A 15849-nucleotide genomic window follows, 5' to 3' on the forward strand; every position below is an offset into this window, starting at 1 on the left:
GGAACCAGAGATCAAACCACCAACATCCGCTGGATCATGGAAAAAGCAAGAGAGTTCCAGAAAAACATCTATTTCTGCTTTATTGACTATGCCAAAGCCTTTGACTGTGTGGATCACAATAAACTGTGGAAAATTCTGAAAGAGATGGGAATACCAGACCACCTGATCTGCCTCTTGAGAAATTTGTATGCAGGTCAGGAAGCGGCAATTAGAACTGGACATGGAACAACAGACTGGTTCCAAATAGGAAAAGGAGTACGTCAAGGCTGTATATTGTCACCCTGCTTATTTAACTTATATGCAGAGTACATCATCATGACAAATGCTGGGCTGGAAGAAACACAAGCTGGAATCAAGATTGCTGGGAGAAATATCAATAACCTCAGATACGCAGATGACACCACCCTTATGGCAGAAAGTGAAGAGGAACTCAAAAGCCTCTTGATGAAAGTGAAAGTGGAGAGTGAAAAAGTTGGCTTGAAGCTCAACATTCAGAAAATGAAGATCATGGCATCTGATCCCATCACTTCATGGGAAATAGATGGGGAAAGAGTGGAAACAGTGTCAGACTTTAATTTGGGGGCTCCAAAATCACTGCAGATGGTGACTGCAGCCGTGAAATTAAAAGACGCTTACTCCTTGGAAGGAAAGTTATGACCAACCTAGATACCATATTGAAAAGCAGAGACATTACTTTGCCAACAAAGGTTCGTCTAGTCAAAGCTATGGTTTTTCCTATGGTCATGTATGGATGTGAGAGTTGGATTGTGAAGAAGGCTGAGCGCCGAAGAATTGATGCTTTTGAACTGTGGTGTTGGAGAAGACTCTTGAGCGTCCCTTGGACTGCAAGGAGATCCAACCAGTCCATTCTGAAGGAGATCAGCCCTGGGATTTCTTTGGAAGGAATGATGCTAAAGCTGAAACTCCAGTACTTTGGCCACCTGATGTGAAGAGTTGACTCATTGGAAAAGAGTCTGATGCTGGGAGGGATTGGGGTCAGGAGAAGGGGACAACAGAGGATGAGATGGCTGGATGGCATCACTGACTCAATGGACGTGAGTCTGGGTGAACTCTGGGAGTTGGTGATGAACAGGGAGGCCTGGCGTGCTGTGATTCAAGGGGTCGCAAAGAGTCGGACAGGACTGAGCGACTGAACTGAACTGAACTGAAAGATGAAAAGTTTCTCCACAGTGAGGGGACACCCAGAGAGGTTCACAGAATTACATGGAGAAGAGAAGAGGGAGGAGGGAGATAGAGGTGACCCAAGTTAGATGAGGTGGAATCAAAAGAGACAGCAAGCTAGCCAGTAATCACTTCCTTATGTGCGCTCCACAGTGTGGATCGCTCAGAGATGTTCACGGAGTTACACAGAGAAGAGAAGAGGGAGGAGGAAACAGAGGTGGCCAGGAAGATAAAGGGGGGAATCAAAAGGATAGAGACAGATCCAGCCAGTAATCAGTTCCCTAAGTGTTCTGCACAGCCCAGAACACACAAGAGATTCACAGAGTTGGGTAGAGAAGAGAAGGGGGAGGGAGGAGATAGAGGCGACCTGGTGGAGAAAAAGGAGAGTCCAAAGGGGGAGAGAGCAGTCAAGACAGTAATCTCGCTCCCAAGTAAAAATGGGTACTGAAGATTGGGTTCTTAAATGTACAAAATTGATAACAACTACCAAAAAGCAAAGATTAAAAATCTAGAGTAGAGGTTGGATTTTCAAAAATACAATATTAAAGAAAAAAAAGTCACAAAAATTATTATATATATATATATATATATATGAAGTTTGCTTTAAAAAATAGGGTCTCTCTTTTTTTGTTGCAAAGTAATAGTAGGTTATAAAAATGAAAATTAAAGGAGTAATAGAGGGCTTAAAATTTTTTTTTAATTAAAAAAATAAAGAATGATAGTAAAAATAATAAAAATATATCTAGGACTTTCTCTGGTGATGTTGTGGGCAGTGTGGGGTCAGTTCATTTTCAGATAGTTCCTTGATCCGGCTTATATTTCTCAAGATCTATAGGTCCCTTCCTATGTAGTTGGTACTAACTACAGGGTTTTAATCTATTGCACCTGTCACTTCCAGGGCGGTTCCTTCTGTTTTAGCTTCTGTTTGCTGGTCTCTTCAGTGTCTAATTTCCACCCTGACACAAGGGGGCGGTGGTGGACCCTTTTTTAGGCTCACTTGTTGAGTCGTGCTGTGGGGAGGGAGGGACACTGCAAACAAATAACACTGGAGTGTGTTCGCAGTGTCTCGGTCACACTGGGTTTGCCCCCACTCACAGTGTGTGTGCTTTCCCTGTCAACACTGCTTAGGCTCTAGGTTGCTCTGTTGGGAACTGTCTGAGGCCGGCCCTGCGTTGTATGCACTTCCCAAGTCTAAGCTGCTCAGGTTCAGGTACTCAGGTAGTCCTCAGAGGCGCAGACTCGGTTGGGCCTGCGTTTTGTGCCCTTCCCAGGTCCAAGCAGCTCAGGTGACCAGGTGTTTGGCGAGCGTGGTTGCTGTGACTTATCGCCTCTCCTGTCCCTGCTGCTCGGTTTTCTGGGTGTACAACCGGCACACCTTCTCAGGCGGATGTTGGCTGTCCAGAATCCCAAGAAGTCTTAGCAACGAAGCCTGCTTGCAGTTTGGTAGATAATGCCTCTCTGGGGCCGCGATTGCCCCCTTCTGGCTCTGGCTGCCTGTCACCAGAGGGGGTTGGTCTGCAGCCTGCTAGCTCTGCTCAGTCGTTGTTCTGTGAGTGGGCCTGACGGTGTCTTAGGTTAGGGCTTTTCACGTGGTAGCTATCCCACAGTCTGATTTGCTAGCCCAAGTTAGTTCCCTCAGATTGCCTTCAGGGCATTCAGGCCCAGTCCTTACTCTAAGCAATGCAACCCGTGCCTCCCTGCCCAGCCCCTGCTTGCTAGTGGCAGATGCAGACATCTGCACTGCTTCTCCGCTGGGGGAGTTACCACTGGGCACGTAATCTGTGGGGTTTAATTATTTATTTTTCCTCCTGGTTATGTTGCCCTCTGCGGTTCCAAGGCTTGCCACAGACTCAGCAGTGAGAGTGTTTCCTGGTGTTTGGAAACGTCTCTCTTTTTAAAGACTCCCTTCCCGGAACGGAGCTCTGTCCCTACCTCTTTTGTCTCTCTTTTTGTCTTTTATATTTTTTCCTACCTCCTTTCGAAGACAATGGGCTGCTTTTCTGGGTGCCTGATGTCCTCTGCCGGCATTCAGAAGTTGTTTTGTGGAATTTACTCAGCGTTCAAATGTTCTTTTGATGAATTTGTCGGGGGAGAAAGTGATCTCCCTGTCCTATTCCTCCACCATCTTAGAACCGCCTTCCTGATTCTGTTTCTAAAGCTGCACTGTGGCATAAGCTGGTTCAAACGGCTCCATATCCAGCTGAAACCAGGAAGCCTGGATTCCTACCCCAGCAGCGTCACTAACTAGCTGTGAACCTTAACCTTGTCAAACTTACCTCTCTGGAGCTCAGTGTCCTTCCCTATAAAATGAAGGGACTGGACTAGATGAACACTCACATCCTTCCAGATTTAACAGTGACTATCTGTGAGGATCAACGATGGGATTTGTTTTCTAAGTGCTTTCTCATAGTAATGACTTTAAGAGGTTGGTCATCATTGACAAAAATGGGCTTGGACTCAGGAATTCTGGGTTTAAGCTTGTCACAGCCATTGATGTGAGGGTTTAGTTTAGCATTAACAGGATGATTCATGGCACAAGAGGAAGTAGTTAGCTAATGAGTGGTCTCTTCTCCCAGAATTCAAAGTTCAGAAATGCTCAGGTGAAAATAAGGCAGCCACAATCTCAAACACTCATAAGACACTAGTGTCTGAGCCACCAAATACCTTTTCCATTCTCCTAGTGATTCAGCTATAATACTACAAAATGTCAGCACAGTAAGCCTCATTCTTGGGACAGACAATTTAGCTTAATGGTCAAAAGAGCTGAATTTTGACATACTAGATTGAAATCTCAGTTCTACCACTTATCACTTATTATTAACTGACCTTAGGGTAGAGATTTACCTCTTTCAGCCCCAGAGAGGCTTTCAGAAACATGAAGACATCAAGAACATCAGATTCCACTGAGAAGTCAAAGGAGATGTGGCCTAACAAGTTGTTCTTTGGACTTGGCCACCTGGGTTTGATCCCTGGGCTGGAAAGATCCCCTGGAGGAAGGCATGGCAACCCACTCTAGTATTCTTGCCTGGAGAATCCCAGAGACAGAGGAGCCAGGCAGGCTACAGTCCATGGGGTCTTAAAGAGTAGGACACAACCAGGTGACTAAGCACAGCACAGTATAACATGGTCTTCAATGACTTCAGTAAAGGCTATTTCAGGCTGCCATCCGCGTACTGTGGAGCTTAGGGGCCGGGATGGAGAGCGTGTAGCGAGAGCTGAGAACCCATCTGCCAGCCTGACCTGTGGGGACGCGTTGCGAAGTGGCCTAGAGCCACCTAAGTTTAAAAAAAAAAAAAAAAAAAGGCTATTTCAGAAGAACTGTTAGGCCTGGCTGAGGATGCTGACGAGTAAGCGAGAGATGAGGAATGCAAAGTGCAAGTAGAGGCTGCCTACTGAGAAAGGCAGGAGAGACACAAGAGCAGTTGCAGGAGGAAACTAAGTGAGAGGGGAAGCTAAGTGTTTAGTTGGTTGGTTTCAAGTTGGGAATGATTCAGGCTTGCTGAAAACCCAATGAGAGGACTTCCCTGCTGGAGCAGTGGATAAGAATCCACCTGCCGTGTTGACGGCCTGAAGGCTGAGTTTTTTCACTCCTCTTATTTTGGCTGTTGCTACTCTATAGCCAATGGGATTTGTGGGCTGGACCAGTGGTGACAGGGTTAGAAAAGGAAATGTAGGAATCTGGCTCTCAGAGACAAGGTTTGTAAACTTGCAACAATTTCAAGATTTCCTAGAATAAAATAATTCCCAAATGATTTTGAAATTGGATTTTTGTGTAGATCAAGATTAGGACAAGAATAGGTGTGCCTCTTCAGATACATTTGTGTAATTTAAAGAGTGTCATCAAGCTTTTGGTCTCTCAGTAGCACGTAATTATCCATAGTAGCAGTGTTCTTCCTGAAATCAATACGTTTAAGATCTTTTAGGTGTGTAAACAGTACAGAAGCATTGGTCTTACGTATCTTAAATACAAACTGTACTTCTTTTGCACATTGGATTAAAGTTATTTCCATCAGCAAAAGTCTGTTTTTAACCAATATTAAAAGATTGTTAGACCAAATGTTTATATTCTTGAAATATATTTCATCGTTGGTTACAGTTTTAAGTGGAAGATGACTGCCTTTTCACAGCCATAAAGTGAATTATAAATGCTATTCCAATTCCAACATTTCTTCAGGAATATATTGAAATACCAACAATAGTTTCAATTAGGTTCTGTAATAAAATATCAGTTCTTTTAGAATGTTAAAAAAAAAAAAAAGAAAAGAAAAAAATCTGCCTGCCAATGCAGGGGATACAGGTTCGATTCCTGGTCTGAGAAGATTCCCATATGCTGTGGAGGAATGAAGCCTGTGTGCCTAGTGACTGTGCTCTGCAACAAGAGAAGCCACCACAATGAGAAGCCCAAGCACTGCAATGAAGAGGAGCCCCTGCTTGCTGCAACTAGAGAAAGCTCGCACACAGCAACAAAGACCCAGTGCAGCCAAAAATATATTAAATTAAAAAATAAAAAAAAACAAACAAAAAACAGTGCGAGAGAGAGAGAGAGAGGAGAAGCAGAAGTATTTCAACAAGAACAGAGAGAAGAGGTAATTTTCCTGATAAGAGGGCAGGAATGAGGTAGGAAAAACTGGACTCTATAATACAGGGAAAACCCTTTATTATAAAAGGAAGGAACTATAAAAGGAGGAATAAAATATGTACAAAACCAGGCAGATTTATACATTCGATGTTGGAAGGGTGAGGATTCCCACATAACAGCTTCTATTTTCTCTACAAAAGAAAAGACAAGGTCTTCAGCTAGGCTTGAGCCACTGAGAATTGAGAAGGGTACAAATAATCTCTGTGAAGAACAAGACAAAGAAATAATCACAGAAACAGTAAAAGTGCTAGGCAGTTGTGAGGGCCCACTTGAGGTGTGTGATCTTCCTGAAACTGCAGTGAAACAAATCTGCCTGGATAAACTACAATCTTATGACTAGTAACATTTAGGGAAGGATTAGAAGTTTTCTAAAGACTCTAAGCCAGTGCTTAAGGCCTGACTGTTAAATCCCGACTATAAGTTGCCCACTGGAACAATTTATCTTTAGAAGAAAAACTTCTGACAAGTAACCAGAGTTATTAAGCTAGAAGCAGAAATATACAGAAACAAGTAGTGAACCAGAAATCTTTATCTTGAGATGCATGAATTATTACTTTCTTAAGTCAGTAAGCACAAATATTCTTTGGTTTGCAAATCAACTGTATAGAACCATAATTTATCAGGTTAAAGTACATGACTATTTAGTGATGACAAGAACTCACTTATGTGATGCTTCCCAGGCTTCTTCTTCTTCTAGAAGATCTCTTATGATGTCTGAACTGGAACTAAAAGGATATGTAAGTCAATACTGCCTGATAAAAAACAAAAAGACTGTGCTTCCATTTATATAAAATTCTAAAAAATGCAACCTAATCTAAGGCGACAGAAAGCAAATCAGCAGACCAGTGGTTTCTGCGGGGATGGGCAAGGAGGGACTACAAAACGGCACGAGAAAACTTTGAAAATGATGGACAGGTCATCATCATCTTCCTTGAGTAGATGACATCACAGTACATATGTGACAAACTCATCAAATTGTGTGCTTTAAATATTTGCAGTTTAAAATGTCTATTGACAGAAGAATGTATAAAGAAGATGTGGTACATATATACAATGGAATATTACTTAGCTACTAAAAAGAATGAAACCATGCCATTTGTAGCAAAATGGATGGATCTAGAGAGTGTCATACTGAGAAAAATAAGTCAGACAGAGAAGAAACACCGTATGACGTCCCTTATATGTGGAATCTAAAAGGGAATGATATAAATGAACTTACTTACAAAACAGAAACATATTTAGAGACTTCAGAAAGGAGCTTATGGTTGCTGGGGAGAAGGATGGGGGAAAGGGATAATTATGGAGTTTGGGATGGACATGTACACACTGCTATATTTAAAATGGATAACCAGCAAGGACCTACTGTACAGCACATGGAACTCTGTTCAATGTTATGAGGCAGTCTGGATGAAAGAGAAGTTTGGGGTACACATATTTGTATGGTTGAGTCCCTTGCCATTTACCTGAAACTATCACAACATTGCTTGTTAATAGGCTATATCCCAATAAAAAATAAAAAGTTAACAAACAAATAAAATAAGTAAATATTTGCAGTTTATTATACATCAAATCAATGAAGCTGTGTTAAAAAAAACTTAATTAGTAATAATAATGAAAATAATCACTAAAGCTTAAATAAATCCCTTAATAAAAAACCTGAATTCAAATGGAATATAATCATGATCCTTTTCAATTTCAATTTATGGTAACCAAAGATCAAAGTATGTTTTAAAAATTGTATTTTAATGATGAAATTCAGAAGAGATATTAAGTTCCTTAGTGGCTGTTAGTCCCTTTGTAACCAAATAAAGTACAATGTAATTAATTTGAACTATACTTAAGTAATCAAATAAAGTATAATTAATTTGAACTGTACTTATACTGTAATTTGTTATAACGCAACCTAAAGTGCTGTGTAATCTTTGATCTGTGCAGAGAGGCCGAATCAATAGAGTAGAGAGGGCATGTATTATTTCTTTAAAAGAAAAATGCTTTGATGCTTTAAGCCTACCAAATATATATAAGATGTACATGAATATAAAAAAAGCATTTCTTTAGACATCCAAGACACAGAATGTCATGGGCATTGTATGAGACAAATTAGAAATAGTCATCACAATCCTCAGGGTAGAGAAGGTTCAAACAAAGGAATAACTCTCTCTCAGGCAAGACACAACAGGTGTGGAACACAACAGTGCCAGTCTTATTTCTAGTGATATTCTCACAGATAACAAAAAGTTTAAAACTTATGAAGATTTAAAGTGCCAATGAATCAGTCTCAACCACTTCTGACAAACTGCTTTGAAGCAGTGTTTGCCTATGACTCCTGAACGAAAAAAAAAAGGGCAACAGTCAATAAACACAGCTCTGTACCAAATATTTTACTCAAGGGGTTTCCCCAATTCAGAAGACACTCAAGGAGCCACACACAGGGCGCCCCTGACTGTCATTTGTCACCGAGCACTATCCCCCGACCAATTCCCACCCACTAGGTGGCAAAATTGCTCCTACTGAGAACTCACGAGCCCGAGGAAATGGGGGAAAGGGGTGGTCATACAGCTGTGGGTCCTTGTAGGTGTCACATCACTAGAAAAACAGTAAAGTCGGCTACTTGCTGACATCCTCTTCCCAATACACACATACAATTTTTTTCTAACAGGAAGATTACAAAGCATCCCCACTATTCCAGCTAAGTAAGCAGGATGGCCAAGCCAGTCAAATAACATACTAGTTTGTGATCAATTTACTTCTGGGCTTTCAAATTACCAGCATAACTGATTTGTTGAAGGAAAATATCTGCAGTGTATTAATGACACAAACCTAATAGGTTTTTGCTACACTACCTCAGTGAGAACAGATGGTGGAGGAGGCATACAAAACACACATCTCAGAAGTGCTCTACAATCTCTTTTTCCTCTCCTACTTTATGACCACCGACCAACGTCATGCACGGCTCCTTGAATCCCTCAATTCTCATACCTTTCCTTCTATTCCAGCTTGTCACTAACCTGATAATAGCCAAATCACTAAACTGAATGATACAAAATTTGGGAGGTCTGACTTTTACGTAAAATGAAGTTTCAGCATATTTTGCTGTATCTGCTGCTTCAAGTCAAGTCACCACTACTAAGAAACTGTGAGTTGATGCTGACTAATACAATACCAGACAGAAATGTCCATTCCTTTTGAAGAAAATGTGCATGCATGCTCATTCAGTTCAGTTCAGTCATTCACTCCTCATTCACTCACTCAGTCATTCACTCCTGTCCAACTCTTTGCAACCCCATGTACTACAGCCCACCAGGCTCTTCTGTCCATGGAATTTTTCAGGCAAGAATACTGTAATGGGTTGCCATTTCCTACTCCAGGCGATGTTCCTGACCCAGGTATTGAACCCATATTTCCTAGCATTGGCAGGTGGATTCTTTACCACTGTGCCACCTGGGAAGCCCCTTAAGGTAATGTAGTTATTATGTTCTACTCAAAAGCCACATTCCTGAAATTAAACACAAAGTTTCACAAACAGGATTTTACAAAGAGACTACTGGGTAAAACAGGCAGTGTTACTAAAATGACCACTTCCAGATCTCCTCTTTGTGGAGAGTAGTAATTAGTACCTTTGAAATCTTAGTCATTTTAATATGGCTTGAAGATCAAAAATTCCTTTCACGTACTTTCAAGATATCTAAACAACCCTCCATAAGAGAAAATAACTACTCACTCTGGTATACCAAGAGTCAGGGCATGCACAAGCCTACAAAGCTGTAGTTCTTAATTCTTAGACAAGAAATTTTTTCAGAGTAAACTTCAGATTCCCTACAATTTGAATTTTAAACAGTCCAATAGATCATGATTTAAGAAGCCAGATGAATGTGGAGTCTGGAACTTGAAAGTTACAGCTCACTGTGGAAGGGTATTCAAATCACACTCTCTGATGTCACCATCCAGACAAGGCTAGAGTGGATATGATTATACAAACTAATACATAGACAAAGATTCACAGGCAAAAAATATGAATCCTGAATTCTATGGACTCCCACCCCCTATTTGGGAAGAGCCTAGTAGATCTATTTGAAACACCCACACTTAATTTTTCATAATTTTTCTTTAGACTTCATTTTCAGCTCAAACTTTCAAAAGTGTAAGCTTAGCTATTTTTTGTTTGCTGGCTGGTGGTTGATCTTTGTCCTAGTTGGTCTTCCTATAATTTATTCTTGTCATTCTCTGATCAAAAGTAGTGGCATAACATCTTACCAGGTGAAGGAAATAATTTCTTTGCTTATTTTTCTTGCAGCATCTTATCTCATTCTACCAGTGAAGATTTTACACCAAAGCTGAAAAGTAACATACCAAATACCTCTGGCAAAAGTATGACTGGTCATACTACACAGAATAAAAAAAGTCACAGATTTACGTATTAGACAAAGTTAAGGTTTCAGTCCTATTTCTGTCACTTAGCTTGTAATCCTGGGCAAGTTACTTAATCTTTCCTCATTATCCTGGTCTCTAAAGTCAGGATCAAAAAATATATAGTTTCAACTCTTTGCGACCCCTTGAAATACAGCCCACCAGGCTCCTCTGTCCAAGGAATTCTCCAGGCAAGAATACTGGAGTTGATTTCCATTCCCTTCTTCAGGGGATCTTCCTAACCCAGGGACTGAACTCAGGTCTCCTTCATTGCAGGCAGATTCTTTACCAACTGAGCCACCAGGGAAGCCCATATATAGTTCACAGGAATATTATAAAGATTAATCAGTACTATAAAGATTAATCAATCACAGGAATATTATAAAGATTAAAATATTATAAAGATTAATACATAGAATGTTCAGTATACAGCTTGGCACATAGTAAGTGTTCAATAAATACTGCATCCATTTTCATAAACCAGATGTGGGTCTGAATTACGTAAATAACTGCCTCAGCACCATGCTTCAATTTGCCCTAGGAGACCAGATAACCATGTGCTGTTTTAATCTTTGTTTTGTTTTTTTTTAATCTTTGATTTTTACTGTTTCTATGACATCAGGGTGCAAATTCATCAAAAGTTGATGTTTATCCACCATGGCAGGTACACAAGGTACTGTGGGGCAGATAAAATGCAAACATCTGCTATAAAAGTCCTGTGGGTTAAAGATTAATTACAAGTGGAATTTTTCTATTATCTAATAGCTGCTCTCCCTCAATTCCCGCCTCCCGCTCCTAGTCTCTGCTTATAATTGTGGCATTAATTTGAGCATGGTTGAGTACATTCAACTAAAACAAAAACAAAAACCTCTTTAAGGGCCAATCACTGGAGGACCAACGAACAGCATAAAAGCCCACCAGACAAGAGAAATTAAATAAATACTACCAGCTCTATGAATCCTTTCTCAGACCCCCTTTTCAAATAATCTGTTCTGTAGGGTAAGCAACGGCTTATGTGCTGAATATTTTAGCAGTTGGCTGACAATATTAGAATAGTAAACATTCTAGGTTGAAAAAAAATCACTCAGTGACAAAACCAAAAACTACCATTTTGTTAGCAACTATTACTACTTCTACAAATCACTGTGATGACTAGATTATATAATTAGCTTTAATTCATATTAGAACCATAGATTTCTCTCCAACTGACAGGTGGACAAAGGTTCAGATAAATTAAAGAGAAAAGAGGGATGTTTTCATGCTCTCCACTAGATCTAGAAAAAGATAAAATGAAGACAGCTTCAAATTCAGATACAAGAAAAAGAGAATACCAAAAAGAATTTATTTATCATGAAATACATGGAGAATCCTTAATAAGAGATGAAACCAAACCATAACTAAATTTACGTTCAATTTACAAAGACTTTGCAATCTTTAATCACCTCATTTGCTTTTCAGAATCACCCAGGGAGAATGGCAGGGCACCAACACTATCATTCCATTTTATCAACAAGGAAACTGAACCCCAGGGACAATGATTCAATAATCTACTATGTGCCAGGCATCCTGCTAAAGGAACAAAGCCATGACTGAGCTGATGAACAAAGAAGATGCACAACTAGGTACAGGGATCTGATGGACACATGTAAATTTCAAGGACTTGCTGTCATAGTATCTGAGGAGAAGATAACACTGCCCTAGAACAATGCCCGAAGGACTGTAGATCTCATGTACCATTCAGTTTAAGTTCTTTTGAAAATGCAAAAGGTAGGGGAAAATGATTCCAGGTTCCTACATTTTCCCTAGAAACTTTCAACAATCAAAATTCACCACCTGGAACAAGATGAACCATTTAACTTTCAGGGGTATTCTGAAGTTCAGAAATGTTCCCAGGGTAGGCGGTGGGGGTGGGGAGCTTCAGGGGGAAGGCTGTAATAAAATACAAAACAGTAATGCATATTAGTGGAAAAAGTATATTATGCAGCAACAAAAATGTGTACTTTGTGGCAACATTAAATTCATTCTACAACACATTATTACAGTTAAAAATGAAACGTGTTAACCTTTCAAAGCAATTAAAAAAATTTTTTAATAGCAAAGCTATCACTGAATTATAGTAAGATACTTCTTAGGATCAGTTACTTTGATAATGTTTTCCTTAGATACTGTTTTCTCTTAATTTGAACAGAACCTATTCAACAGTTTTCCTAATAATCCCAAGGCCTCCTAAATTACAAAATCCCATTACCATATTTGTCTTACCTTACTGCCTGCATCACCAAACTTCATTAACCAGTTTATAATAATGACACTGATAAAGATGATGATGAGTTCCAAAACTTTATTGTCAAGTACTTACTCTTTTTTTTTTGCTAGAATAGATTAATAATCTTTGCATGTTCCAAAATCAAAATGACATAAAAATATGTACACTGAGAGGTCTCACTTCCTCCTCTGTCTCCTGCCAATTTGTTCCCCTCTATTTTCAACAAATAATCACTTAATAGTTTTTTTTTTTTTTTCTTCTGATGTTTCTTTATGCAAAACCAAACAAACATAAGTATATCCAGTTCCTCTCCTTTTAGAAAAGAAACAAAATGCTATCTATGCCATTCTGAGTTCTGCTCTTTTCACTTACAAACATACCCTGGAAATCTCTCCACGTCAGCATGCAGAGATTTTCCTTTTAGAACTATCACATAGGATCTCATTGTGTGGATGTACTGGAGTTAAATCAATCAGTCCCCAATGATGAATACTCAAAGGGGTTTCCAGCCTTCTGTTATAATAAACAATGACTTAATGAATAACCCTGCATGTAGTCATTTGTATGCTGCAAGTGTACCCATAGCACAAATTCATGAGAACACTGCGTAGAAGGCCAAACAACAGGACCTTTGGTTGATCTCACCAGATTCCTCTTCTTAGGGACTGTATTATGCAGCACTTCAACCAGTAATAAGTGAGAATTTGTGTTTCCCCAAAGCCTTACTGCAGAGTCTATTATCAGCAAATGTTAAGTTGTCTGCCAACCTTAAAACACAATCCCAGAAAAACAAACAACTCAATCAAAAAGTGGGCAAAGGATATAAACATATTTCTTGAAAGAAGACATACAGATGGCTATTAAACACTAGAAAAGATGTTCAACATCATTCATTATCAGAGAAATGCAAATCAACCTACAATGAGATATCACCTCACACTGGTCAGAATGGCCATCATCAAAGAATCCAAAAACAACAAATGCTGGAAAGGGTGTGGAGAAAAGGGAACCTTCTTGTACTATTGGTGGAAATGTAAACTGGTAACAGCTACTATGGAAGACAGTATGGAGATTCCTTAAAAAACTAGGAATAAAACTACTATATGACCCAACAATCCCACTACTAGGCATACACTTTGAGGAAACCAAAATTGAAAAAGACACATGTACCCCAATGTTCACTGCAGCACTATTTACAATAGCTAGGACATGGAAACAACTTAGATGACCATCAACAGATGAATGGATAAAGAAGCTGTGGTACATATACATATATATATACACACATATACACACACACACACACACACACACACACACATATATGGAATCTAGAAAGATGGTACTGATGAACCTATTTGCAGGGCAGCAATGGAGACACAGACATGGAGAATAGACTTAAATGGACACAAGCGGCGGGAGGAAGGAGAGGGTGGGACGAACGGAGAAAGTAGCACGGAAACATATACACTACCATATGTAAAATAGATAGCCAATGGGAATTTGCTGTATGACTCACAGAACTCAAACCAGGGCTCTGCAACAACCTAGAGTGGTGGAGAGGAGTGGGAGGTGGGAGGGAGGACCCAGAGGGAGGGGACATATGTATACCTATGGCTGATTCATGTCGATGTATAGCAGAAATACAATTTTGTAAACTAATTATCCTTCAATTAAAAATAAATTTTAAAAATTAAAAAAAAAAGATGTTTGCCAACCTAACATGTAAGAAATGGATATAATTTGTATTACTCTTTGGGCAAACTGTCTGTTCAAGACTTTTGCCCATTTTTCTTTTTTGAGTTTGTGGTCCTTTCTTTCTCAGTCTCTAGGTGCTCAAAAAGAATATAAAAATCTTGTATGTTTTTTAAAAGTTTCTACTAAACCTCTATACATGAGAAGATAATACATTAGCATGGCTTCTTTCATTGTCAAAAACATTTCTACGCTAGTCTTTGAAAGTTATACGTTTGAAGTTTTTCTTAGCTGATGAATAAGAATTCCAGAGCAAGCATCTACTCTATGGGCAATCCTCACTATCAGGTGATGCTACAGAACTTAGGATCAAAATGTTCTGTTTCCCACTCTCAGAGACTCACACCTCAAACTGCCTACCTGCCAACCCACCCCCACTCCCAGCTGGTGGAACTGCCTCAACCATATTAAGAAGATAAAAGCAGGGGAGTTCCCTGGTGGCCTAGTGGTTAGGACTCTGGGCTTTCACTGCCAAAGCTGGGGTTCAACACTTTGCTGATGAACTGAGATAGAAGCCATGCAGTGCAGCCAAAAATTTTAAAAAGGGAAGGGGGACAGATAAAAGCAATCTGGCTGGAACTTGCTGTATCTGCATCTGAACCTATCCTGTTTTCCTCGCTGTTTCTATGGGTGAATCAACCCTGCTCCTAACAAAGGCCGACCCTTCCACTTGCTCCCACCTCATGCCCTCTCAGGACTTTACTCAGGCAACTGGCTCCCACTCCTCATCACTGTCCCCTTCTCAGCCACACATTCCCATTGAGTCCTCTGTGGTTCCTCCACATCCAGGCCTAATCTCCACCACCCTGCACAGCAAAGTTCCTGAGAGCTGGCAGTAGTCATCCCTAAGATTCCCCTCAATGTACACAAGTCAGGCTTCCAGGGAACCCTTCACTCGAGACCACTGCCAAGACCTTCATGCTGCCCAAGCCCACAGTCCCTGCTCCAGTTTTGTCTTATTTGGCTTCTCATCTGCTTCCTTCTGTCAGCTTCCATAGCATCACCATGTCCTAGCTCTTTTCATCCCCCACTAGTCTTTTTCTCCCTGAATCTCTCTTGCTCAGTCTTTTCTAAACGCTTCTACTCTCTAAGTCAGAGTGAGAGAGGGTTCAGTCTGCAGTTCCTTTTTCTTTTTCTGCACACCTGCACTGTTGGCTCTCAGCCAATACCCTGCCTTTATGTGTATCTTGAACCCTGATTTTTTTCCCTTACTCCACCTCCTTGTTTATCTCTACTTGGTTATCTCACAAGCCCAAAACAAAACCCCTGATTACCAACACTCCCTCCACCCCAACCTCTGGACAAACTTTCTCCTACCTTTTCTCAAATTTCCCATTTTACTTAGTAAGGACCACCATCCACCCAGCTGCCAAAGCCAACATGTAGGATTCATTCTCAAGGCTGAGCTTTTCCTGTCTTAAACCACCTACACATTCTGTCTATCCAATCTCCAAAATATAGGCCCAATCCCACCTATTTCTAATTTGACTATGATTGTCCCAATCCACTCTACCATGAACCTTGGACTGGACTGGAAAAAGCCTAACTGGTCTCCCTGCTGCCACTTGTTTCACCTCTAATCCCCATCCACTCTTCACAG

General features: G+C 40.3%; 1 protein-coding gene across 5 annotated transcripts in view; it reads right to left on the reverse strand.

The window, feature by feature from the left end:
- Nucleotides 1-15849, reverse strand: part of RAD18 (RAD18, E3 ubiquitin protein ligase) — a 111888-nt gene that overhangs the window by 11377 nt on the left and 84662 nt on the right. For 3 of the 5 annotated variants that reach the window (XM_027522912.1, XM_027522911.1, XM_027522907.1), the window contains one exon: nucleotides 6484-6546. The exons of 1 other annotated variant lie outside the window; for it this stretch is intronic. In XM_027522912.1, the coding sequence (XP_027378713.1) occupies nucleotides 6484-6546 (63 nt within the window). Of the gene's footprint in view, nucleotides 1-6483; nucleotides 6547-11540; nucleotides 12158-15849 lie in introns of those variants that run through there. One more of the 5 variants, XM_027522909.1, reaches the window with a different exon arrangement.

This window comes from Bos indicus x Bos taurus, chromosome 22, assembly GCF_003369695.1.
Source record: "Bos indicus x Bos taurus breed Angus x Brahman F1 hybrid chromosome 22, Bos_hybrid_MaternalHap_v2.0, whole genome shotgun sequence".
Classification (NCBI taxonomy): domain Eukaryota; kingdom Metazoa; phylum Chordata; class Mammalia; order Artiodactyla; family Bovidae; genus Bos; species Bos indicus x Bos taurus.